This window comes from Phyllostomus discolor, chromosome 8, assembly GCF_004126475.2.
Source record: "Phyllostomus discolor isolate MPI-MPIP mPhyDis1 chromosome 8, mPhyDis1.pri.v3, whole genome shotgun sequence".
Lineage (NCBI taxonomy): Eukaryota > Metazoa > Chordata > Mammalia > Chiroptera > Phyllostomidae > Phyllostomus > Phyllostomus discolor.
Genome location: NC_040910.2, coordinates 70,841,294 through 70,867,416, shown reverse-complemented (window position 1 = coordinate 70,867,416; position 26,123 = coordinate 70,841,294). Strand labels below are relative to the sequence as shown.

Here is a 26,123-nt window from a genome sequence, read left to right as displayed (position 1 = left end):
TATATTTTTTTAATCCCCCTTTCTTGTTCTCTTGGAAGGAGAGAAGGGGGGAAAAAGTCTCTCCTTAATTTTTTCCAAGAAAAATTTTGGGGGTGGTTTGGCCCCCCTCCTCAGACGGCGGCCCCGAGGGTGGGGGTTTTGGAGGGGGGTGGCCCGGGGGTTTGGGGGGCTGGGGGAGGCTGAGAGGAGGAGGAGGACGCCGCCGCCGAGAAGGAGGAGGAGGAGGAGGAGGAGGTGGTGGTAGCGGTGGGGGAGGCGGGCGGGCGGTGGGTGGGGGGGTGGTGGGGGGGCCAGAGCCACAGGATGGCTTCCCCTCTGAGGGACGAGGAGGAGGAGGAGGAGGAGATGGTGGTGTCGGAGGAGGAAGAAGAGGAGGAAGAAGAGGGCGACGAGGAGGAGGAGGAGGAGGTGGAGGCGGCCGACGATGACTATGAGGACGACGACGAGGGAATACTCGGGCGCGGGCCGGGCCACGACCGGGGCCGCGACCGCCACAGCCCCCCCGACTGCCACCTCTTCCCGCCGCCGCCGCCGCCGCCCCCACCGCTGCCGCCGCCCCCGCCGCCAGGTAAGCGGCCGCCCGACTCACCCCCCACCCCAGCCAGAGTAGGAGCCGGCGCGCAAGGCCGGGCGGGGGCGAGGCACCCACCGCGCGGCCGAACCGAGGCGAATCCGGGATGCGTAACGCCGTCTCGGGCCCATCGCCCGTGGCGGTTCGGGCGGTCCGAGCGGTCCCCGCGGGCAGCGGCGGTGGCCGCGGGGCCGGGCCTCCTCCCCTCCCCCGCCGCACCCCTCCTCCGCCGCCGCCGCCGCCGCCGCCGCCACCGCCGTCGTCGCCCCGGCTGGAGAGCGCTGGGCGCGAGCTGCGCGCGCGGACCGGGCCACTCGGTCGCGGCTTTCGGGGGAGGAGGAGGAGGAGATATTTTTTTTTTACCCTCGGCGGGGAGGGGGTAGGCAGGAAACGGCCAAGGCGAAGCCAGGGCCCCCTCCTTGGCCGAACGAGGGACCGCGGAGACCCTGGCGGCCGGACGGCGGCGTGGGGGAGGGGCGCGTGGGGGAGGGGCGGCCGCGCGGGCACCCCTCGGGCGCCGGCCCGGCTGGGGTTGAACTGAGGTAAAGTGGGGTTTCTGCGTGTGGAGCAGACCGCGGCCCTAAGCCTTTCCCCTCAGGAGTTGGGAAGGCAGGGGAAGCGGTGTCCATCGGACCCCCACCTGCGGGGACTTCTGTGCCCGCCAACTCAGGGGCGTGCGGTGGGGGAGGGGTCGTGTGAATGTTTGTGGGCGGCTGAGGACTGGGGCAGGTGGTGGCCACACTCCACGCAGACCACTTCCTGGAATCACTTGCTCCTACCCCTGCTCCCCGCAGCTCGTCATAGGAAGAGCAGGCACCTGGAATTGGGGAAACCAGATGCCCCCAGTTCCACCTCCTTTATCTCTCTTTTGCTCTAGGCTCTTTTGTGTCAAGTGCGCCTCCCCCTTCCACCCCCCCCCCCCCATGACCCTGTCAGTCTGGGGTGGCCGAGCTGCCCAGCTGTGACTCTCACGTGGCTGCCATTCACTGTCACTCACTGGCGCTGAAACCACCCACACCCTAACCACTTTGGGGGGTGTAAACTGCCCACCCAGCTGTTCTGCAGCTTGACCATCACTCAGCACTCCTTCCTGGGGATGACAAGTCCCTGGCGCACTCCGAGCAGTTCCTCCAGTTGTGGAGGGGACAGAACGCTGCCTCGCACCAGGGGCCCAGCAATGGCCACACTCAGACCACCCTCCTAGTGAAGTTATTCTAGTCTTCTTTAGGATAGGCGGGCATCTTTGGGGTGTTCACCCTCTGCTTGGGTAATGAAAGGGGATATCCACACCCCCAAGCCTCTTGGTACCATGCAGCACGAATGCACCAAACTTCAAAACGCCTAACATGTTCTTTGTAAAAGTGTCACACTGATCTGTGGCTTATCTGGTGTACGTCCTTTGAGGCAGTGTGAGGTGCTTTATTAGGAGGACAGGAGGATGGTGTCTGATGGAAATAAGGATAAAGCCCCCTCCACCACCACCACCAGGTTTCTTTGGAAAAGAGAAAAGTTTTTAGAAAGTTATGCCAGTGAGCCCATTGATTTGCAGGAGGGAAAAGGAATAAAGAACTGTAGGGAGGGAGGATGCCAGAAAAACAGCCTGAGGGGCTAAAACAAGGGGAAAGAAAGGATGTGGGGTTATGTTAGGGGATTGGCAGCTGTCACCTATTTGCATTTCGAGCTTGGAATGTGTTATTTGGGAGTCTTTGATTCCAGATTTAGGTATGTGAGAGAGGAGCACTAAAGAATCTGAGGTTGAGAAGGGTCTTTGTGTCAATACTCCCTCCCCTTTTTCTCTTTGCTTTCTGAATAGATCAGAGGAAACATAAAATGTTTTTAAATTTTCTTATTTAAAGTGAAAACCCCCCTCCTCTGTCTCCCAGGGCAATTTTATCTCCCGTTTAGCCCTTCCAGTGAAATGAGTGACCCAATACACCCCTTAGATGACTTTCTGAGGTAAAACTTTGGGAAAATACTTGTAGTCTGTTCATTATTTGTCTCCATAAGTGTGGGCTAAATAACCCTTCTCTAAGGAAATTTGTTTGGGCTGCTCTCCCTCATCCTTTTATAGAATGTGAATTTATGCATATTAGAGCTCTCTGTTGTTTTTCGTTTTCACTGCTTTGATTCTCACCATTTTGTTTTACATTCTTACCGAAGACCAATTTTATCCCTTCCCCCCTCTTCAGTCTCCTTACATTGTTAAACGTTTAAAATAATAGCACTCCGTATTGATGGGGGAAGGGAGAAGGAAGCCCAAAACTCATTTCTTCTCCCTCCCCCTTCTGGCAAGTCTAGAGAAATAATATAACATAATATATAGATGTGATTCCTTGGGAGTGGGGGTGGGGAATGATTGTGGGTGGTGCGGAAAATTCTGGTAGTTTCTTTGCAAAAGGTCTGAAGATACAAACCCACCCCCTGCATGTAATACGCATGTGCAGCAGGCCTATTATGGTGGTTCGTTGTGGGGGAAGGAGGGGAATTTGAGAAAAAAATAAATATATGTGTGAGAGATTGATGGTGAGATTAGAAGAAGAGGGGCGGGCAGGAGGTGAGGCTTGTTGCGAGACTCCTCCTGCTTTCTCTGGCTGCCAGGCTCCGCCTTTCGCTCTTCGCCCGCCCTCCTCCCGCGCCGTCTTCCCGAGATCTGAGCCGGGCCTGTGGGAGCGTCTGGGCTCCAGGCCAGCATTGAGTGGCTGGTGAGACAGAGGTTGGGATTTAGATTTGCCTTATTGCCCTCCCTTTCCATTCCTCGCCATTCTGCTTAGCCTCTCCCACCACCGTCGTCTTCCCAAGTTCGGGAACCTCTTGCTGTGGTGGGGAGTGGATTTAACTGGCTGCGAGGTCTCAGGGCTTGTGTCCCACCCCCGGCTAGTGGTGACCCAGGCGGTTTCCCTGGTCCTTAGCCAGTTGGCCTGCCCTTGCCACTCTCGGGGCAGCCCGGTTTCCATATTCATAATAATCTAAGCCGCTGGGGTTAGGGAGAGCTGGCTGCTGAGGCCTGGCGTCTTACTGACTTCCTATTTTCCATTAGTGTTTTCACTTTGCTTTCCCCCACGGAGGGGGGCGGGGTCGCTTTCTGCAGGCACCTCCCCTCCCCCTATCCCACAGTGTCTTCCTGCAGGAGAGGACACAGCATGCAGCAGCAGTTAAGAGAAGTAACATTGGAGGGACTCTGAGGCAATGGAAACTGAGGCCTCTGGCGTTAATTGTGGCTAATTTTCCCTTGGCTGTTGTGGGAGAAAGGATTGTGTGTCCTAGAGCAAGGGGCTGGGCCAAGCCCAGGCTTTCCCCTCCTTCTTCAACAGCCACCTCTGCCAGAGCAAGACAGGTCTGGCTGGTTAGTCTAGTGCTTGCTGGGGGAGGGAAGCCAATCAGGGCTCCATGTCTGTGTGGCATCAGTGTCTTCCTCTGCATGGAGTAACTCTCTGGCTCCTAAGTCTCCACAGACTGGTGGGGGTCATGGAGAATGGGGCAATGGACATCAGGGAAGAACCAGCCTTAATCTCTAAATAAAAGACATTTGGGAAGTTAGGGACCTAGCCTGCTGCAAGCAGGTATAGGCTGCCCTTAATTTGTGCTCATCAGTGTGAGGCTATGCTTGTGCATTTGAGAATATATATGTAGGATGTGTCTATGTCTATATCTTTGTCTGGGTCTCCCATACTGTTTACATATGAATGGTCAGGATGTCTGGAAGTAAATTTGGAAATGAAGGGTGAGGCCAAGGGACAAAGGATAGGGCCCCAGAGTTCTCAAAGGGAGCAGGGATATAGAAATAGATTTGAAAGCAGATTCCAGGCTGCTTGGGAGGAGGATAATTAGGTAATTGTGGAAACTTCCTACTGTTGGGTTAGGGTGCAATGAAGGAGCCAGACACTGTGATCCTGTGGGCCAGAAGTGAAAATGACCAGCTGAGAATTTCTTTTCCTCCAGGCCAGGGTTGGGGTGACAGGAGGCTGGGTGATCATCTGCAGAAATATAGAGGCTTGCCTCTTTGTAAAAAGTATGTCAGAGCCCCACGGTGTTAGTGTGAGAACCCAGGTGTCCACCTTTGGCTCTCCCTTCTCAGCATCTGGCTTAGGGAGCTGCCAGCTTGTGTCTCCCCACTCCAAGTGTTGGGGTCAGGCCAGGCCAGCAGCTGGGCATGGCTTCCCTAGTTCCTGGGCAGGATGCCAGCTGGCTAAGTGAGGTTTGGGAAGGCAGGAGGAGCCCTGGCGGCGACTGAAAGGACCTGCCACAGTCAGAGCCCATGACCTAGAGCTTGGTCCCTTGTTAGTAGGAGGGGAGAGAAGGGAGTGGTTTGGCTGCTCTTTCCTTCTGACCCCTGATCTCCCATTCAGAACCAGAGCATCCCACAGTACTTGAAAGACTCTCTGAATCTAGTGAAGGGGGGTCAAGGTGTGGAGGAGTTAATGCGGGAGTTCCTAGAGAGTGGGAAGTAGGAACTGAGGAAGTAAGGAAGGGTGAGATCGAGGGGTGGCATAGACTGGGAACCTAGAAGCTTAGGTTTTCTGGTGTTCTCTGCTCCGAAGATAAGGATGACATTCGGCTGCTACCTTCAGCATTGGGTGTGAAGAAGAGAAAGCGAGGACCCAAGAAACAGAAGGAGAACAAACCAGGAAAACCCCGAAAACGCAAGAAGCTTGTAAGTGTTAAGGACTCCTGTCTCCATAGTAACACTCAGCAGACCCATTCCCAGAGACCTAAATGTTTTCTGGTCCTAATTACCAGTTGGGGGGATCCTGAAGTGAGGGAAGCCTGACTTCTCCTCCCCACTCTTGCTGGCCTGTATCTCATGTATCACTCACTACAACCTAGTGAAGAGCCCAGTTTTCTATGTGACTAGCAGAGAGAAACAGTTGAAAGAACAGGCTCTAGAGGTAGACTGCATGAATTTGGAACCCAGCAGTACTCTGCTTTCTTGGGCAATTTATTTAGCTCTCTGTGCCTCAGTTCCCTCATCCGTAAAAAAATGAAAATAAATAAAAATAAAAATAGATTATTGTCTCATAGAATTGTTGTGAAAATTAAAAGAGATAATATGTGTTATGTGTTGAGAACAGTTCCTGGCACATGGTAGGGCTGAAGAAATGTTATTTTTATTTCTCTTCCTTAGGACAGTGAAGAGGAATTTGGCTCTGAGCGAGATGAGTACCGGGAGAAGTCAGAGAGTGGAGGCAGTGAATATGGAACTGGACCAGGTCGGAAGCGGAGGCGGAAGCACCGAGAAAAAAAGGAGAAGAAGACAAAGCGGAGGAAAAAGGGGGAGGGAGATGGGGGGCAAAAGGTGAGTAGAATTAGGGAGTAAGGGGGAGAAATCAGTATTAAAGACAGATGTGAGGAGAAAGAGCCCCAGGGGGGATGGATCCTTAAGTGGAGAGGCTATAAAAGGTGAAGGGTGGGGTTGGGGCTAGAGAATGGCATGGAAAAGGACACAGAAAGCCCAGGGAAGCTGGTGCGTATATAGAGGAGCCATGTTGGGGGCCTAGGATAACAGCTGAAGAGGCGCCCACCTCACTGAAGCCTGGTCTTTCCCAGCAGGTAGAACAGAAGTCATCAGCAACTCTGCTTCTGACCTGGGGCCTGGAGGATGTGGAGCATGTGTTCTCTGAGGAGGATTACCACACACTTACCAACTACAAAGCTTTTAGCCAGTTCATGAGGTGTGGTGGGACTGGAGAGTCCTTGAGAATAGACACTTTTTATTTGGGGGAGGCCTTGGCCCCTCTGGAATATGATAAAAGCTAAGAAACTGGTATCCAGAGAAATTCATAGCACATACTCACAAAATTCCACATGCAATTTTGGCTAATTCCTAGACTTCTAAGGCTCCAGGGACCCCAGTCAGGAACGCTTCATGGTTTGGGGGGGGGGGGGGGGCACGTTTCATAATGCCAGCACTAGGTTAGAAAATGCTCTAGTGATGAAATATAGTGAAGACTGATAGTCCTCTTGCTCAAAGCATTTGTTTCCCTTGCGTGACTTCTCCCTATACTGGAGCTGAGAGAGAACATCAGCATTCTCCATTTTTTTTTGCTCAGTTATCAAGTCCTTGGCCCCTACCTCAGGCCCCAGTAGTAATGGAGGACGCATGGCTAGTATCAGGACCTGGGCTTCAATGGCTCCCAAGTAAAGTATAAAATAGCAGAGTTGCTTTTTAGGGAGCAGGTACTTTAACATAGTAGTTCAGGGCTCTGGAGTCAGCCTACTGAAGTTCAGGTCCTAGTATCATCTTGGGCAAATTACTTCTTTAATCTTTGGTTTCACATTTCTAAAACAGATATCACAGTATGGACCTCATAGGAGTCTTGTGGGGATTTGATGGGATAATGAATGGAAAGCCCAGTACAGTCAGTGCCTGGCTTTTAGGGAGTGTTCAATACCTGGCAACTGTCATTAGTACTACTCTTTCACCCACCTCACTGCTAAAGACAGTGCTTTTGTTAGCACCATGATCACCCATGTCCCCATAAGAGCCTGTCACCCCACTGCAGAGAAGGACAGGATGGTCTGTTAGACTCCATCTGATGGGATCTTTCTTTGGGGCCCATGAAACTTGTTAGAAAATAGCAACTCATAGATAGTATCATTGTGAAAATGAAATAAGATAATGTATATGAAAGTATTTTATGAATTGTAAAGTAGTATTTAAAAGTAAAGCATTTTTATTGGTGTCATTTTCATCATTTTTTACCTTCTGTGCATTTAAGTTTTATTTTGTTTCTATTTCTTTATTGAAATACTTTTTGTTCTTTTCATCTTTTTTTATTTTCAAAATCTCTTTTATTTTCAAATTGATGTTATTCTTTTTTTTAAAAGATTTTATTTACTTTTCGAGAGGGGAAGGAAGGAAGAAAGAGGGAAGCACCAATGTGTGAGAGAAACATCTACTGGTTGCTTCTTGCACACACACCCTCAACTGGGGACCTGGCCCACAACCCAGGCATAGGCCCTGACTAGGAATCAAATGAGCAAACTTTCAGCCTATGGGACGATACCCAACCCACTGAGTTATACCAGTCAGGGCTGATGTTATTCTTAAGAGGACATATTTTCACCACTCAGGAATCCTAGCTTGTACATAGACTTAATTGATGAGGGGAAATGGCAGTATTCCCAGACCATCCATGTGGAGGGTCCAAGTCTTCTTCTATATTTACAGGCCCCTAATTGCTAAGAAGAACCCTAAGATCCCAATGTCTAAGATGATGACCATCCTTGGGGCCAAGTGGAGAGAGTTCAGTGCCAATAACCCCTTCAAGGGGTCGGCAGCAGCTGTGGCGGCGGCAGCGGCTGCTGCAGCTGCAGCTGTAGCTGAGCAGGTGTCAGCTGCTGTCTCATCGGCCACCCCTATAGCACCTTCCGGATCCCCTGCCCTTCCACCCCCACCTGCTGCTGATATCCAGCCCCTACCCATCCGAAGAGCCAAAACCAAAGAGGGCAAAGGTAAGAAACCCTCTTCGAACAACTGTCACCCCACTCTCCAAACTGCATGTTCTCAAGGATATTCTAGAACTCTTCTGTCTTCTCAGTCCTGATTGTTGCAAGAGAAATACTTTCCAGGAAGGGGTCTCAGTGAAACCATAACCCACAGAGGAGTCCTGAGGCCCCTGTGACCTCCATTATTCCAGAATGTCATGACCTCTGCTTTTTTCCTTCATTTCCACTCCTCTTTCAGGTCCAGGCCATAAGAGGCGAAGTAAGAGCCCCCGAGTGCCTGATGGACGCAAGAGGCTTCGGGGAAAGAAGATGGCACCACTCAAAATCAAACTAGGGCTTCTGGGTGGCAAGAGGAAGAAAGGAGGCTCAGTGAGTAGCTTCTCCCTGTTTGTTCTACACCTGGGGTCCTCTCTGTTCGCTGTACACCAGGGGTGAGGGGTCAAGAGCTGGAGGTTCATACACAGGTCCATAAGGGAAGCTGGAGTGGGAGCCAGAGGCCAAGGGGAGGGGAATGGAATCAAGTTAATCTCCCTGACAGCCATGGGGCTATGGGTAGTATGTATTTCAGAGTGATGAGGGCCCCGAACCAGAAGCTGAGGAGTCAGACCTGGACAGTGGCAGTGTCCACAGTGCCTCAGGCCGGCCTGATGGCCCTGTCCGCACCAAGAAACTAAAGAGAGGCCGGCCAGGAAGGAAAAAGAAAAAGGGTAAGAGGTGTTAGCTGTATGTTATCCTGTCAGTTTACTTTCTTCTCATTCCTTCGTTGTCTTCCTTATTTTCAATTTTGATTTCTTTATTCAACCCTTCTCTCTCTCCCCTCCCCCAATCCCTCTTTCTTTCTCTCTGTTCCTTTGCCTCTACTGGGGTTTATGACAGTCCTGGGCTGTCCTGCAGTGGCCGGGGAGGAGGAGGTTGATGGCTACGAGACGGATCACCAGGATTACTGTGAGGTGTGCCAGCAGGGTGGGGAAATTATTCTGTGCGACACCTGCCCTCGTGCCTACCACCTCGTCTGCCTTGATCCTGAGCTTGACCGAGCTCCTGAGGGCAAATGGAGCTGCCCCCACTGTGTGAGTACCTGGTGCCAACATCTTACAGCCCTCAAGGACCCACCTGTCTGTTTCCTCCTTTGTCTCAGTTGTCCTCTTCCTATGCCCAGATGGTTTATCAGTAACAGATGTTTAAATGACCAGGATTGTAGTTCGTTTCTCTCCTCATCCCTTCGCCCTCCCACATCAACATTTTTAGAAACTGATATGTCCTGTTCCTGTGTTCCCACCAATTTTCCATCTTTGCCTCTTTTTCCAATCTCACTCCTGTTTCCTTTCTTCTGTCTCTCTGTCTCTGTGTCTGTCCTTGGCCTCCCAGGAGAAGGAGGGGGTACAGTGGGAGGCCAAGGAGGAGGAGGAAGAATATGAAGAGGAGGGAGAAGAAGAAGGGGAGAAGGAGGAAGAAGATGATCACATGGAGTACTGCCGTGTGTGCAAGGATGGTGGGGAGCTCTTGTGCTGTGACGCTTGCATCTCCTCCTACCACATTCATTGTCTGAACCCACCCCTGCCTGACATCCCCAACGGTGAATGGCTGTGTCCCCGATGCACAGTGAGTGTACCCATCTCTCAGTGTTGACTGTCAGCCCAACTCCTTCCCCATCTCTGGGTCCCAGATGTTTAGCTCTTTCTCTACTCCCCACAATTAGCCTTTGATTTCCTGGTGGGACCCCTGATGGGTTCTTTCTGCCTCTTTCCTTCCTCCTCGTGTGTGTCCATCCCATAGTGCCCTGTGCTGAAAGGCCGTGTGCAGAAGATCCTGCATTGGCGGTGGGGGGAGCCACCCGTGGCAATGCCAGCCCCCCAACAGGCAGATGGGAATCCAGATGCCCCACCTCCTCGTCCTCTTCAAGGCAGATCAGAGCGAGAATTCTTTGTCAAGTGGGTAGGACTATCCTACTGGCACTGCTCCTGGGCCAAGGAGCTTCAGGTACAAGGGTCTCGTCTTTCCCCCTGTCCGGTGACCCCATTGCTGCCGTTCTCACTGTCTCTCACTCCTCTGTTCTCTGTTCTTTCATATATACAAACTTTGCTTTCCCTCACTTCAGGCCTCTAGTCCTCACACTGTACCTACTTCCTTAGTTTGCATATGTGGTGCTTTGGGTCTCTAGTCCTTTCTGTCCGTCTTTCTTAGATTTTTTTCCCTTAGATATAACATAGTCTTCCTTGATTCCATCTCTCTCCTTATCTATCTTTAACCATGTTTTACCTGTATTCTCAATCTGAATAAATCTATTCCCTGTCTTCTTTTGCTTACTGCATCCCCACCCACATCCTGACTCTGTTCTGTCTGTTTCATTGTATTCTCCTGCTTTGGCTTTAATTTATTATGTGTCTTATCACACCCCTTTCATAGTTTCCTTTTCCATGTCACTTCCCCTGGTAGCTTCTTCCCACTTCTCTTTGTTCTCTCTGGATGATGGGATTATTTCTCCCCTCTACTTCCTCTATGCTTCATCAGCTGGAAATCTTCCACTTGGTCATGTACCGAAACTACCAACGGAAGAATGACATGGATGAACCCCCACCCCTGGACTATGGCTCTGGTGAGGATGATGGGAAGAGCGACAAGCGTAAGGTGAAAGATCCGCACTATGCCGAGATGGAGGAGAAGTACTATCGTTTTGGTATCAAGCCAGAGTGGATGACAGTTCACCGCATCATCAACCACAGGTGAATCTTGGTCCATGGGAAGGCCTTGATCCTGGGGTATGCCACTAGTTGCAGTTATGGCCCCATGCTAGTAATTTGTTAACTAACCAAATAATTGATCTATCTGAATAACTCCTGCTATAGTTTCAGTCCTTTTGGTCCTGTTTCTTCCGTGAGGATGAGAGAAACCAGGAGCAAAGTCCAGCCCAGCACTGACTCTTTTGTCATTGTGGTCTTTTAATCTCTAGTAGCATAAGAAATGACACCTGAGTCTGGGTATCAGGCATGAAAGCAAAGCGTGGAAAATGTGATTCATTCAGTGTTTCTTGTATTTCTTTCTTCATGGTACTTACTATTGCCTAATGTTATAGTATATATTTATTTTTCTACTTCATTGCTCTCTTCCCCAGTAGAATATGAGCTTCATGAGAATAGAATCCTTTGTCTGTTCCGTTCATTGCTAAATCACCAGTGCCTGGCATATAGTATATGCTTAGTAAATACAGATTGGATGAACAAATGGTATTGAAGCCTAGGGGTGTTTTTTGATAGTTGATTTTAGGAAGCCATCCTGAAAAAGCTAAAGTAGTGTTTCAGCCATTCTGAACTTCCTTCTAGTGGCCAGCATTAAGGATTAGGTGACAAATTATGTGTGTTTGCTGATAGTTGTGTTTATTACGGCTTTTTCCTACTTGTGATCCACATTATTTTTCTCCTCCTGTCCCACAGTGTGGATAAAAAGGGGAATTACCACTACCTAGTAAAATGGAGGGATTTACCGTATGACCAGTCTACATGGGAGGAAGATGAAATGAACATCCCCGAATATGAAGACCATAAGCAAAGCTACTGGAGACACCGGTGAGGGAGCCATGTCATGGGTTAGAGGGAGCCTGAGGATAGGGACAAAGCTAAATCTCCAACATAAAATGAGGTGCAGTAGGGACAGACCCAATCTAGAATTTAGGGCTTTGGGATTCTGGGCTAGGTTATTTGGGGTTAGGATTAGGATTGGTGAAAAGGCAGCACGAGGATGAGAGATTTAGCCTGAGTAATGGGAAAGAGGATGCTCAGGAGTAAGGAGGGTTAGTTGTAGAGGTGAAATCCAAGGGGTGTGAGGGTAAAAAGCCTGGGAGGAAGGAAATGGTAGAGAATGTAGGTTATGGGAAGGTGGGGACAGGTCTAGAACTGGTTTAGAAGAGTGAGAGGGGGTACTAAGGCCCAGGCCTCACTCAGGACCCACTCTTTTGCCAGAGAACTAATTATGGGAGAGGACCCTGCCCAGCCCCGCAAGTATAAGAAGAAGAAGAAGGAGTTGCAGGGTGATGGGCCTCCCAATTCTCCTACTAACGATGTAAGTCTTCTCACTTGGCCTTTCTCCCATTTCTGGAGCCATGGTGATGGAGTATTTCCCAGGGGTTACTGAAAGAATGTCCCAGAGTTTCAATGTCTTTGAATAGTAGTTCTTCCTTCAATATTCAGTCTTGTCTTTTTTTTTTTTTTTTAAATACTCTTTTTTTTTTTTTTTAAGATTTTATTTATTTATTTTTAGAGAGGGAAGGGAGGGAGATAGATAGATAGATAGACAGACAGACATCAATGTGCGGTTGCTGGGGGTTCTGGCCTGCAACCCAGGAATGTACCCTGGCTGGGAATCGAACCTGGGACACTTTGGTTCCCAGCCCGCGCTCAATCCACTGAGCTACGCCAGCCAGGGCTCAGTCTTGTCTTAAGAGTGGCTAGGAATTTTGGCATAAGAATGGGAGAACCACTACGGACAGCAGCACACAGGGCTCTTCAACTAGTTTCTTCCCTCACAGTGCTGCTGGCTGTTGTTTTAAGGAATGAGAGGGAGGAACTAAAGACTAGAACTTTCATGAGCTCAGGCTGTAGTGGAGGGAATTGTAATCCAACTTGGTATCAGTGCCAGGGAGGAGGGGGGAAAGAGGAGATCAAGACCAGAACAGCTGACAGTTCCCATTGAGCTTTTTGACTTCTTGACTCTATAGCCTACAGTGAAATACGAGACTCAGCCGCGGTTTATCACAGCCACTGGAGGCACACTGCACATGTATCAGCTGGAAGGGTTGAACTGGCTACGCTTCTCATGGGCCCAGGGCACTGACACCATTCTGGCTGATGAGATGGGGCTGGGCAAGACCATACAAACCATCGTCTTCCTCTACTCACTCTATAAGGAGGTGCTGGATTCTAGAGCCTTTGAGGGGGATGGCCAGGCCGACACCTAGCCTGGACTGGGGAATGTGGGAGTGGAGGAGGAGAGCACAGGATGCGGGGGAGGGTGTGGCAGGCAGAGAACTGGGGTATACAACCTAGACTAATAGTTTCCTCTGCCCTCTACTCCCAGGGCCACACAAAGGGTCCCTTCCTGGTGAGTGCCCCACTCTCTACTATTATTAACTGGGAGCGGGAGTTCCAGATGTGGGCACCCAAATTCTACGTGGTGACGTACACGGGTGATAAGGACAGCCGAGCCATCATTCGTGAGAATGAGTTTTCCTTTGAAGACAATGCCATCAAAGGTGGCAAGAAAGCTTTTAAGATGAAGGTAAGCCCCTCTCCCTCACATCCTCTAAGATCTTCAGATCTGTCCTTTCTTTGCCCTAACCAGGATTTCAGTTCCTTTATTCCTTACTCAGCTTTCTACCTCCTTTACCCACCCTCACACCTCTACATTCCTACCCTGGAGATGTAGGAGATACTCTCAGGGGTGTGCATGGATCTGTCAATACTGGGCATGTGTTGAAAGTTTTGGGACCATGTTCAGTGAACCCTGCATAGAGTCAGAGTTGGAGGACAGGATCACTGGCTCCCTTTGGGAATCATCATCGGGACAGGGTGTCCTGGTAAAGAATGGGGGTGGAGGTCTAGGTGTTGGGATGTCTGGTGGCAGCTGAATGGATGATGTTGTGTTGGCAGAGGGAGGCACAAGTGAAGTTCCATGTTCTCCTGACATCGTATGAGCTTATCACCATTGATCAGGCAGCACTTGGCTCCATCCGCTGGGCCTGCCTCGTTGTGGATGAGGCCCATCGACTCAAAAACAACCAGTCCAAGGTGAGTGAGATAGTCTGATTTTAGAATCTTGAGGTTGTGGATTCCTACTTGCCTTAGTCCTAAAATATTTTAAGTTCCAGGGACTTTTTGTTAGTCCAGGAGGCAAGATGCCTGGGAAACTTCTGGGGAGAAGTTCAGGTTGGAAGAGAGTGAGGACTAGGGATTTGGGGCCTCTAATCCTGAAGGAGATGGAAGCCGGAGGCAGGAAAATGTTGATACTTTGCACCAACCACTTGCTGCTGATGGACCCTTTCTCCTGTCTTTCCTTGCCCCATTATCTAGTTTTTCAGGGTCCTCAATGGCTACAAGATAGATCATAAATTACTGCTGACAGGGACTCCATTGCAAAACAATCTGGAGGAGCTTTTCCATCTGCTGAACTTCCTTACCCCAGAGAGGTTTAAGTAAGTAGCTCCTTAGGGTAGTCTGCAAAAATGAGAGACAGACGGGCTAAAGCAAGTGGGTGGAGGATTCATCTGAAGTGAACAACAAAGCCTGAGATCAGAGGCAAAGAACCTGACGGCTGTTCATTTTCTTGTCTCCTTCTGGCTACTAGCAACCTGGAGGGCTTCCTAGAGGAGTTTGCAGACATATCCAAAGAAGACCAGATTAAAAAACTTCATGATTTGCTGGGGCCACATATGCTGCGGAGGCTCAAGGCTGATGTCTTCAAGAACATGCCAGCCAAGACAGAGCTCATTGTTCGAGTGGAGCTGAGTCCCATGCAGAAGTGAGATGCAAGGCGGGTTACCTGGACTAGGGGGTTGGGGATTTGTTGGCAGCCTTGCAGGAGTTGGTGATCAAGTGCAACATCATAATTACTTCCTTTATGTCTCTTCTATACCCTCACCCTGGTCTTTAGGAAATACTACAAGTATATCCTGACTCGAAATTTTGAGGCCTTGAATTCACGAGGTGGTGGGAACCAAGTGTCTCTGCTTAACATCATGATGGATCTTAAGAAGTGCTGCAACCATCCATACCTCTTTCCTGTGGCTGCTATGGTAGATACAAGAGCTGGGAACTGATTAATAAATGCCTAGCTTTCTAAAAGTGGAGGAATTGAGCACAGGGCTAACTGAAGCTGGGCTGGGAGGCCAGGGGGACTGGATTTCTGAGAAGAGCAGGAATGTAAAAGGTGTGAAGACTGGATTTGGGCTTCTAGCTTCCTAGGCACAGTCAGAATACAGGGCCATGTTTCTTGATTCTCTTCTCCTTTCTCCATTTTTTCAGGAGTCCCCAAAACTCCCCAGTGGGGCTTATGAGGGTGGGGCACTTATTAAGGCATCTGGAAAGCTCATGCTGCTGCAGAAGATGCTGCGGAAGCTAAAGGAGCAAGGACACAGAGTGCTTATCTTCTCACAGGTGACCCCTCCCTGTAGCTCATTCTCACCATCAGACTAATCCCTTATCTCTTTCATTCCTGTGCCTGCCATAGTTTGAAAAGTTAGGAGATTACACCCTTAAGAATTTCTAGTATAGCAAGTTCCTCTTGGCTTCTGATCTCTGTTCTTTGGAAATTGTAGTTCAATTTGGGGACTGGTACTATTTCTTAACCTTATTGGAGAGGAGAGCACAGACCTTTTGGAAATCTGATGAAAGCTCTGGGTCCACACTTGACGAAAGCTGCACTATTATATAATTGTGTACAGATATTCAGGGGGCTCATAGGTTCCTTTAAAACCTTTTCATGGGTTTCAGAGAAGACGTTCTGCCTTAGGAGAAAGCAAGATGTTTTGACAAAAATAGAATGAGGGAGTGTTGGGGGTGGCAAAAACAGCACCAGGGGAAATGGGAATGCAGGGGTACAAGTGTAAAGACTGGGGTTGAGAGAGTAAACGGGTAGTCAGAGCAGACAGGGTACACCACTGCCTCCTCATTCTGGACTCACTTCTTTTCCTTTGCTCTAGATGACCAAAATGTTAGACTTACTGGAGGACTTCTTAGACTATGAAGGCTACAAATATGAGCGCATTGATGGTGGCATCACTGGTGCCCTGAGGCAGGAGGCCATCGATAGATTCAATGGTAAGTGGGGAGATACCTTGGTTCCTGCTATGTGTGGGAGGCCTGAGAAACCTGTGCCTAGGTGCTGGGCTGGGAGGGGCCTGGCCTGGGAGGATATTAGCTACTTGAGCTTTTGAGTTTGGGACATGGTTGGTTGGTTGTAGTCAGAGAACACCTAGGAGCAGGTAGACTGAATTACTGGCTACAAGAAAAGCCTGATCTCCTAATTCACACCTCCTAGCTCCTGGGGCCCAACAATTCTGCTTTCTCTTGTCGACCCGAGCTGGGGGCTTGGGCATCAATCTGGCCACTGCAGACACTGTCATCATCTTCGATTCTGACTGGAATCCTCATAATGACATCCAGGTGGGAACTCGCCTCCTAGAGCTCCTGCACCATTTGGCAAGGACACATGAGTTCACGGAGGAGGGTGTTGCATTCTGGGGTCAGAAATAAACCTCTTGGTAGGGGAGAGGGGCGGTGGTTGAAGACTTTCCTGCTAGCCTCCTTCCTGAGCATGTGGGTAGCATTTTCTCCTCCACTCCCCTGGCCCATCCACACTTTCTCTGCCCCCTGCAGGCTTTTAGCCGGGCTCATAGGATTGGCCAGGCCAACAAAGTAATGATTTACCGGTTTGTGACTCGTGCATCAGTGGAAGAGCGAATCACACAAGTGGCCAAGAGAAAGATGATGCTCACACATCTGGTGGTGCGGCCTGGGCTGGGCTCCAAGGCAGGCTCCATGTCCAAGCAGGAGCTGGATGACATCCTCAAATTTGGCACTGAGGAGCTATTTAAGGACGAAAATGAGGGTGAGAACCTCTTTTGCAGCTCCCTGGAAACTGGCACCTGCTTTCCTGTGAGTACTTCTCTTCTGAAACCCTTGAAGACAAACGCCTCTGTTTAGTCTATGGAGGAAGGTTGGCCTCTTTCCTGATATGTAGGGTTGAAAACAACAAATTGCTACATTGATTTCTGGGGAAAGAGCCTTCTCTAGAACTCCTGTGGAAGGGAAGCAAAGTAGAATGCTTTCCTGTGATCTTTTAAAAGTTCTGCCTGAGGTTCTGGTTGGAACTCAAGAGTTCCCTCTTATTCCTCATCTCCAACAGGGGAGAACAAGGAGGAGGATAGCAGTGTGATTCACTATGACAATGAGGCCATTGCTCGTCTGTTGGACCGGAACCAGGATGCAACTGAGGACACAGACGTGCAGAACATGAACGAATACCTCAGTTCGTTCAAGGTGGCCCAGTATGTGGTGCGGGAGGAAGACAAGGTGAGAGGCTGGGCCTAGATGCTGTCTGTCCTGGGCTGACTCTAAAGGGCAGTTTCCTTTGCTGGACCTTGAAGTAGGAGGATCCCCCTTCCTCTCGTTTTTTTCTTTTTTTAAAATACGATCTTTTACCATAGTGCCCAGCAAAGAGCAGTAGTAGACCACAAACAACTTCTTAGTCTAATGGGTGATATTGGGCTTTGGAGAAACACTTAGGCACAGAAAGCACTGATAAACATGGAAGGGTACCTTCTGAGACAGAGCAGGAGGGACACAGAGGGTACTAGAGGAGAGGTTAGGAAAGGGAAATAATGAGAAAAAGCATATTGAAGGTTAGAGATAAGGAAAAGAAAAATGTGCGATGTCCAGGAAATTTACACAAGAGTTGAGAACTAAGAGGCAGGAGGAAAGGCCTGGGTTAAAAGGGAACCCACTAGCATTCATCCTGTTGCTGTACAGATTGAGGAGATAGAACGAGAGATCATCAAGCAGGAGGAGAATGTGGATCCTGACTACTGGGAAAAGCTACTAAGGCATCACTATGAACAACAACAGGAAGACCTAGCCCGGAATCTTGGCAAGGGCAAGCGGGTTCGCAAGCAAGTTAACTACAATGATGCGGCTCAGGAAGACCAAGGTGAGTACTGTCTCTCCTTGCCCACCCCGTCCCCCCCATGCAGAAACTGAGAAGCAAAGAGTGGTGAGGAGGGGCCTGGAGGCCAGGGGCATTTAGTTGGAAAGAGAGGCCTAGGGGACAGGGCTTTCCTTACTAAAAGGGAAAGAGATTAGGAAGGATCAGTAGGAGCTACCCAGAGGCCAGGAGGATTTGCAGGTGATCTAAGCTACTTGGTGGTTGTGGAGGGCTCACATGGACATCCAGGAGTTTTTGTGGGTTACACAGGATTCAGGAGGTGCCCAGAGACAAGGTGGGTGGTAAGTGGACATGGTTCATGGTATATGGTCCTCCCAAAGTTAGGCTGCGGGCAGTCATCCAGCATCCTCTGGAGGTGTCCAGGTGGAAGGGGCTTGTCCAGGGAGCCATCAGTGACCACTGCACCCTTTCCCTTCTCAGATAACCAGTCGGAATACTCGGTGGGATCAGAGGAGGAGGATGAAGACTTTGATGAGCGTCCTGAAGGTAGCATCTGTTTTCTTGACTTTCTACGACATCTCTTCCCATTTCACTTCGTATTGTCCTTTAAGCCCACTGTTTTTATGTAAATGAATGCTTTTGTGTAGAAAAAAAAGTAAAGATTATGGATAAGCAGAAAGGAAGAAATATCGCTAATCTCACCACTGTTAAAATTTGGAGTATATAACCACACAGGCTTAGATTCCTAAATGAAAGATCAAGAAAGGTTACATCATTTTACATTCCCATCAGTAATTTTTCTTACATCAAGTGTTTACTATTAATTTTTTCAATATCACTTGATTCTTTTAGACCTGCTGAGTTAGTAGTTCTGAAAGTGCTTGGAAGAAAATTAGAAATACCTCAGACATGACACAGGCCCTACCTGAGTTTTGGATCTTGTGGGAATGGGGTGTTGGGAAGGACTGAGGGGTGGAAGATGTTGTGGATCTACTAACTGGGGTCACCCCTGCCCAGGACGTCGACAGTCAAAGAGGCAGCTCCGGAATGAAAAGGATAAGCCACTGCCTCCACTGTTGGCTCGAGTTGGGGGCAACATTGAGGTGAGAGCTGGGTCCGGGCCTCGAGAATTCCCTAAGAAGAGAATGAAAGTTGAGGGTTGGAAATTGAGTCACTGAGGGGAGGAAGGACCAAGAAATGAGATGCCTGGACACCATTACCCGCTCCCTCCTCTCCCCCATTCTCAGGTGTTGGGATTCAACACCCGTCAGCGGAAGGCTTTCCTCAATGCTGTGATGCGCTGGGGGATGCCGCCGCAAGATGCCTTCACCACTCAGTGGCTGGTGCGAGACCTAAGGGGCAAGACTGAGAAGGAGTTCAAGTGAGTGTGGGTGATACGGGACAGAGTTGGATGAAAGGGTAAGAGCTTTGGGTGTTACTTTCTTCCTCTTGGCCACCATATGATGTGATCTTACTCAACTGATCATCATGCTCCCTGCCGTTCCTGGCTCCGTTTCCTGGAGGGTGGGCTTAGCCTGACCCACCCTCCCTCAGACGAGCTTAGAGTAGAGAGGCCAGGCTTCCTTCCCTGTGGGAGAGGTGGTTAAGAGAGGAGCCTCACCTGGACTGTCCTCGCCTCACATTTACTTGGCCACAATAACCAGGCAGGGAGCTGGTGGAAAGGATGAAGAGCTGACTGATGGGGCCTACGAACAAAGTACCAAAGCCAAGGAGACAGTAGAAGAATAAGGGGAGGGGCAGATGAGGCTTAGGATTTGGAGAGGCTCAGGGGAGGACCCCTGGAGGCACCTGGGGAGTTTAAGGTTGAGGGGTTCTGTAATTCTTGTGCGACTCAAGGCTTTTCTAACCCACTCTCTATCCCCATGCTCCTTAGGGCCTATGTGTCTTTGTTCATGCGCCATCTCTGTGAGCCCGGGGCAGACGGCTCTGAAACATTTGCTGATGGGGTCCCTCGGGAGGGCCTGAGTCGTCAGCAAGTGTTGACCCGCATTGGTGTCATGTCTCTCGTCAAGAAAAAGGTATCAGTCTTCCCCTCAGTGAAAGAACCAAGCTGGAGCCCTGGCTGGTGGATTAAGTACTGGCTTGTGAACCAAAAGATCACCGGTTTGATTCCTAGTCAGGGCACATGCCTGGGTTGTGGGCCAGGTCCCCTCGTAGGGGGCGCACAAGAGGCAACCACACATTGATGTTTTTCTCCCTGTCTTTCTCCCTCCCTTCTCCTCTAAAATAAATAAATAAAATTTTTAAAAAAGAGAGAAAAGAACCAAGCTGGCTGCCTGGGCCCTGTCCCTCCTGGGCCCTGTCTCTCCTCTGCCTTGCATTCCTGAGTTCCAAGCTCAGGCTGGTTTGAGATGAGACAGAGGGGACTGGAGTGTCCTATGTGTCTATTGCCAAAGCAGATTCTGCGTCTACAACTCCCCCTCTCCCATCAGGTACAGGAGTTTGAGCACATCAATGGGCGCTGGTCGATGCCTGAGCTAATGCCTGACCCAAGTGCTGACTCTAAGCGCTCCTCCAGAGCCTCGTCTCCTACCAAAACGTCTCCCACCACCCCTGAGGCTTCTGCTACAAATAGTCCTTGCACCTCTAAACCTGGTAATTGGGCCATAAGGGCGGGAGAAAAGATGAGGCCAGTATCTGATGGGACCAGACACAGAGTGGTTGGAGTCAAGAAGGGGGAGTTTCTGCCTTCTTTACTCTTCCTTCCCTCTGTAGCTACTCCAGCTCCAAGTGAGAAAGGAGATGGCATAAGGACACCACTTGAGAAGGATGAAGCTGAAAATCAGGAGGAGAAGCCAGAGAAGAATAGCAGAATTGGGGAGAAGATGGACACAGAAGTATGTGGCTCCCTGGCTCCCCTGAGGAGAGAAAGTGGGGGGATCTTGGAGGCCAGGCGTCTGGTAGCCCTCCAGTTCATCCAGACCCATTGTTGTCTTCCAGGCTGATGCCCCCAGCCCCGCCTTATCACTAGGGGAGCGGCTGGAGTCAAGGAAGATTCCTGTAGAGGATGAGGAGCTAGGGGTACCTGGAGAGATGGAGCCGGAACCTGGGTACCGGGGGGACAGAGAGAAGTCAGGTGGGTGCATAGACTTATGGGTGATGGGCTTAGAATTTTGGGCTTCCCTCTTCTGGGGTCAGGGAATGAGAGTGACATCCTCCCTTCCTGTCCCTTACCCCCTTCCACAGCTACAGAGTCAACGCCAGGAGAGAGGGGGGAGGAGAAGCCATTGGATGGACAGGAACACAGGGAGAGGCCGGAAGGGGAAACAGGGGATTTGGGCAAGAGAGGTAATGGGTGGAAAGACTGGACCTGGGTACCTGAGGGAATCGGGAGGTGGAGTCTGGGCGATCAAATGCCTTGGGTGGAGAGCTGTTACAAGTCCCAAAATAGTACAGGGTGTATGTAGTCTTGGGACCTGGAAGGAGACTTCTGAGGTATGAGCTTGGCTCCATCTGCCCTAACAGAAGACATTAAAGGGGGCCGGGAGCTTCGACCTGGGCCTCCTCGAGATGAGCCTCGATCCAATGGGCGACGTGAGGAGAAGGCAGAGAAGCCGCGGTTCATGTTCAATATTGCAGATGGTGGCTTTACAGGTGGGGGCGCCTCTTACTGCCACCTATTTTTCACTGGGATTTACTCATCCTTGTGGGGTTTCTCATTTTGCCTGAAGCAGCTTTCTGCTCCTTTAATTCCAAGTACCTGCCCATGCAATGGTGCATGCTATTTCTCCTCCTTGCCCTCAGGCCTTCTTAAGTCTATTCCTCACTCCAAAGTTATCTTTATCATACCTTTATTCTTAATTCTAACTTGAACTTTGTTTGTAACTACTTTTATTCCAAGCCCTACCCTAACCTTGACTTGTTCCTCATAAAGAGCTCTTAGTGTTCTCTACCACTATTCAGTTCCCTCATCTCTCCCTGTTTATTGGGCTGAATGTGGTTTGAAAACTCCTGATACCTCATCTATCTTCCATTCTCTTTTCAGAGCTTCACACACTATGGCAGAATGAGGAACGGGCAGCCATTTCCTCAGGGAAACTCAATGAGATCTGGCACCGAAGACATGACTATTGGCTTCTGGCTGGGATTGTCCTGTATCCTTTGGTAGAAATACAAGAAAGGAAAAGGCTCTCTCAACCTGGAAAGGGAATCACAGAGAAGAGGTGTCCACACCCAGGGAAGGGGACATAGTACCACACTTGGGGGAGGTCAAGTTAAAAGGAAGAAGTGTCCATAGCCCAACCCTGCCCTGTTAAATTCCTTGATGGTCCCCTTCCTTCATTGGCAGCCATGGCTACGCACGGTGGCAGGACATCCAGAACGATGCTCAGTTTGCCATTATCAATGAGCCATTTAAAACTGAAGCCAATAAGGGAAACTTTCTGGAGATGAAAAATAAATTTCTGGCCCGGAGATTCAAGGTAGGGATGAGGGAAGAAGGGAACTATGTTGAAGAGGGGTTGGGCCAGAGGTGGGCCCACTGGTTGGACTGTAGGGTTTAACACTTTGAGGATGGTGGTGATGCTTGAGGCTAAGAGCAGAGTGTAACCTTATGTTTGGGACTGTGGTCTGGACCTGGGCTGATGCTAGGGGTGGTATTGGTGTGGAGCTGGGGGTTCCCTGAGCTAGCAGAGAGGGCAGTGTGTTCTCCAGTGTTGCCTCTCGCCTTCCATCCACCCACTCACTGCTAGATCCCTGCACTAATCTCCTCTCCCCATGCCCTCAGCTCCTGGAGCAGGCGCTGGTGATTGAGGAGCAGCTTCGGCGGGCGGCCTACCTGAATCTATCGCAGGAGCCGGCGCACCCCGCCATGGCCCTCCACGCCCGCTTCGCCGAGGCCGAGTGCCTGGCTGAGAGCCACCAGCACCTCTCCAAGGAGTCGCTGGCGGGGAACAAGCCGGCCAACGCCGTACTGCACAAGGGTAAGGGCCGCGGCGGCCCCGCGCGGGGGAGGGCCCACAACGCTGCGTAAGTCTTCACCCCGCATCCCTCAAAATCTTCCCACCCCTCTGACCCCTTTCCCTCTGAACCATCCCCCTCTGACCTCTAACCCCACCCATGACCTACCTGACATCCCCTTGGTTTTTAGTCTCTAGGGTTTGTGCAGCCAGGCCTCATCTATGCCCAAGTAACATTCACATCAGTGTTTAAAAGAGGGACTTTCTCCCCAGAACCCCATGAGACTGCACATCATCTCTAAAGGGCAGAACTTCTTTGCTGACCCACATGCCTGCCATACTGCTAATAGCACCCTCCCTGGGATATTGGCCTGTGTAGAGCCCACAAAAATCCTTATCTGCAATCCCACAAATCACATTCCTCACATCTCATTCACCCCACAAGGCAGAAACTACCATCATCCAACCCTCTGACCCTACTCCATGAAACGTCCCTCTGACCTTCACCCCTTCCTCCCAAACCCTCTTACCTTGAAAATAAAATATAAAATTCCAAAGCCCTTTAACCGTCTAATCCTATCTGATGTAGTGACTGATTCTTGGAACCTTTGATTCCTGTTCTAATTCCTTGAATCTGTAATGCTGACCCTCTAACCACCCTCCCCCATTATATATTAAAACCTTGATCCCTAAATCTTTGACACCACTTTCCCCGTGCCTCCTGACTATTTCCTTCCCATCATCCCCAACCCCAAAACCTCACTCTTCCAGTACGGGATGTTCTGACAACTCCCCGCCCCCATGTCTTCTACTGTCCTCCCCTGTCTCCCTTTTCTCCATGATCCCTTTCCTCCTTTCTTCTCTCATCTCTCTATGTGGTGATCTGGTCTCTCTGCCTCTTTACCTGACACTTACTCCCCTTCCACCGAGTCACTCTCTTTTTCTGCCTACTTCTGTCATTTTCTTCTCTGGTTCTTTGACATCTGTGTCCTCTTGCTCTCTTTTTCTGACTTTATCTGTCCATCTGACTCCTCATCTCTTTTCCTGGCTCCATCTCTTCCTTTGCCTGTCTTTCTCTTGCTTGCCCTTCTTTCTCCGTGGCCCGGGCCCCAGTTCTGAACCAGCTGGAGGAATTGCTGAGCGACATGAAGGCAGACGTGACCCGCCTGCCAGCCACGCTGTCTCGAATACCCCCCATCGCAGCCCGCCTTCAGATGTCAGAGCGCAGCATCCTCAGCCGGCTGGCCAGCAAGGGCACGGAGCCTCACCCCACACCGGTAACCCCCTTTCCCTCTAACTGCATTCCCCTGTTGGTACTCCTCCTGCACACATACATACACGTACATTGAATCCTATACAGTATGGAAAAACGATACACTCTACCATATTCCTCACCCTTGAGTTTCCATGCCTGTATGCTATACCCTGCAGTAGTTCTGGAGTTTGGCCCATAATGTTTTCCCTGCAGCTTCTTTCCTCTTGGACTGTAGACCTTCTAACCTGATCTTGCTCTCTATTCCAGGTGTTTCCTCCAGGTCCCTATGCTACACCTCCGGGGTTCGGGGCAGCCTTCAGTCCCGCTCCCGTAGGGGCCCTGGCCGCCGCAGGCGCCAATTACAGCCAGATGCCCGCAGGGTCCTTCATCACAGGTCAGCTGACTTCCTCTCATTCCTCCTTTTCTGAGCTTATCCCTGCTCAGCTACCCTTTTGTTGCTCCAGCCCACCTCATTGCATTGGAAGAACCCTGTGTTTTATGGAAAGAAATTGTTCTGGGCTTTCTTCTTCTCATACTTTCTTAGCTTCTCTTCCATTTCCTTTGTCACAAACCTCATTCAGGGTTTCAGTAGTTCTACAGCTTGGTAGCTCTTACCTGAGCCTCCTCCATCTGTGTTATTTCAGGGAAAGAGAATATGAATGAAAAGGGGGTGTAGTGAGAGTTGGAACATGTGTTCCATCATGCGGCACAAAGGGGACTATCAGGGAGAGGGGTTGCCCTGGTCTTCCTACCACTATCCCAGACAATTGCAAGTGGCATAAGGTGACTTGGAAATGAGAGTATACTGTTGTCAGAAAGTGATGTTTAGGAGTGAAATAGGGATTGACACTTCCTTATCCTTTGCCCAAACAGCCGCCACCAACGGCCCTCCAGTGCTGGTGAAGAAGGAGAAGGAAATGGTGGGGGCATTGGTGTCAGACGGGCTGGATCGGAAGGAGCCCCGAGCCGGGGAGGTGATCTGTATAGACGACTGACTGGATCTCAGGCCTGCCCATCATCCAGGCCCCGTGCCCGAGGTCGACCCCCAGCTCAGGCTCTGGGGCCTGCTGCCAACCTTCCACCTTCCCCACCCCTTGGGCCACCACTGGGCTAGGAGCCCCTTTGTCCCTCTCTGTGACTCCTCTCTTCAAGAAGAGCCCTTTGTCTTTCTCCACTCCCGCACACCTTTCCCACCATGCTTTGAAGACTGCTGGTGAGAAGAGGTCTGGGTTAGCAGGGTCTTCCAAGTACCTTTATCCTCCACTGCCAAACATACACAGCTTCTCAATAAATGGTTGTGGGGAGGAAAGTGGATCCTCCCCAATCTTTATTCCTGCAATATAATATAAGCTCCATCTTGTGCAGAAGTGGGGGATTAGCATTGCCTGGCCTTTAGAAACTTTGGTGGGGGAAAGGAGCTTTGAAGAGAGGAGGGGGACTTTAGATAGGGATGACAATGAGCCCAGGGAGGGAGGAAGGGAAGAGGAGGGGTGGCTGCATGTTTCCTTTCCCTACTTCTCCTCAAGTAGTGCGGAGCAGTTACAAGGGAGTCAATTGCTGTTCAGCCTCAGAATAAAGGCGCCATTCACTGGCTCAGTTACCTCCTGTGTACTGGCATCTTGTGTCGGGCATCTTACCCCCTCCACAGGGGCCAAGAAATACCCCTACAAAGAGAGTAATGGTTGGGCGATACTCCCTCAAGCCAAAGAGGAGCTTCCCAATCTGCCCTAGAGACCCAGGTAACCTAGAAAGGGTAGGAGGAAACATGGGCCAGGTATTGGGGGGACCCCCAGCTCTGGGGCTCAAGTTTTTTGAGGACTTCCATCCGTCCTGAAGGCCTGAATGTGGGCTAAATTTGAGTGGGTTAGGCAGGGGGCCTAATCAGGGGATTACTTTACTTTTGGGACCAGAGCAAAATAATAAGGGCAGGTTAGGGAGACATGGGCATAACTTGCTCCCCAGGAGGGGCTGAGGAGAGTGGCAGTTTGCATGGCGAACCCCCCACTTCCTCTTTGCTGCCCCTTCACTTTCTTGCTGCCCCTTTCCCAGTCTCTTCACACTCCTGGTCTGTCCCAGTCCCCTCTTCTGTATCAGGTTTATTGGTTGTACATATAAATTATACTTTCCTTTCTGTGTGCTTTGTTATTTTTGAGTGGGGGTGTTCTTTGATTGGGGGGAGGGATAAGGAAATGGTATTGCTTTCTGTCTTTTCATATCGTTCTTTTTCTCTCTTTAAAAAAATCCTGTGACTACCTTTTTCTCATTTTTATTTTCTTGGATT

The 26,123-nt window shown here is 50.3% G+C and overlaps 1 protein-coding gene and 1 non-coding gene across 18 annotated transcripts; both read left to right on the top strand.

The window, feature by feature from the left end:
* Positions 1-288: 288 nt before the first annotated feature.
* Positions 289-25,973, top strand: CHD3 (chromodomain helicase DNA binding protein 3). 17 transcript variants are annotated; one of them, XM_036033070.1, is made up of 40 exons: positions 289-568; positions 5,110-5,222; positions 5,694-5,864; positions 6,119-6,240; positions 7,740-8,023; positions 8,256-8,386; positions 8,574-8,724; positions 8,912-9,087; positions 9,386-9,619; positions 9,794-9,997; positions 10,529-10,740; positions 11,449-11,580; positions 11,974-12,073; positions 12,729-12,920; positions 13,088-13,288; positions 13,660-13,797; positions 14,080-14,201; positions 14,354-14,527; positions 14,660-14,801; positions 15,031-15,162; positions 15,708-15,825; positions 16,046-16,170; positions 16,384-16,615; positions 16,913-17,079; positions 17,536-17,713; positions 18,149-18,214; positions 18,686-18,771; positions 18,916-19,049; positions 19,563-19,707; positions 20,122-20,284; positions 20,405-20,526; positions 20,630-20,765; positions 20,864-20,977; positions 21,155-21,283; positions 21,675-21,783; positions 21,978-22,110; positions 22,416-22,611; positions 23,701-23,864; positions 24,110-24,236; positions 24,716-25,973. In XM_036033070.1, exons 1-40 carry the CDS (start codon positions 304-306, stop codon positions 24,835-24,837), a joined length of 6,162 nt encoding a protein of 2,053 aa, XP_035888963.1. In that variant the 5' UTR covers positions 289-303; the 3' UTR covers positions 24,838-25,973. The 17 variants fall into 17 exon arrangements, with proteins under 17 accessions (XP_035888963.1, XP_035888948.1, XP_035888954.1 ...); XM_036033055.1 differs by having other exon boundaries at positions 8,894-9,087; positions 22,416-22,657; XM_036033061.1 differs by having other exon boundaries at positions 6,116-6,240; positions 8,586-8,724; positions 8,894-9,087; positions 20,876-20,977; positions 22,416-22,657.
* Positions 19,174-19,313, top strand: LOC114515446. The gene has a single exon (XR_003686194.1).
* Positions 25,974-26,123: the final 150 nt, after the last annotated feature.

What these genes read in the sequence shown, in the direction of transcription:
- CHD3 (XM_036033054.1), top strand. Translation starts at nt 304, where the DNA reads ATGGCTTCCCCTCTGAGGGACGAGGAGGAGGAGGAGGAGGAGATGGTG. An exon ending in AAGACTGAGAAGGAGTTCAA is followed by an intron (nt 19,050 to 19,562) that starts GTGAGTGTGGGT and finishes CATGCTCCTTAG; the next exon opens with GGCCTATGTGTCTTTGTTCA. An exon ending in AGGGGATTTGGGCAAGAGAG is followed by an intron (nt 20,978 to 21,154) that starts GTAATGGGTGGA and finishes CTGCCCTAACAG; the next exon opens with AAGACATTAAAGGGGGCCGG.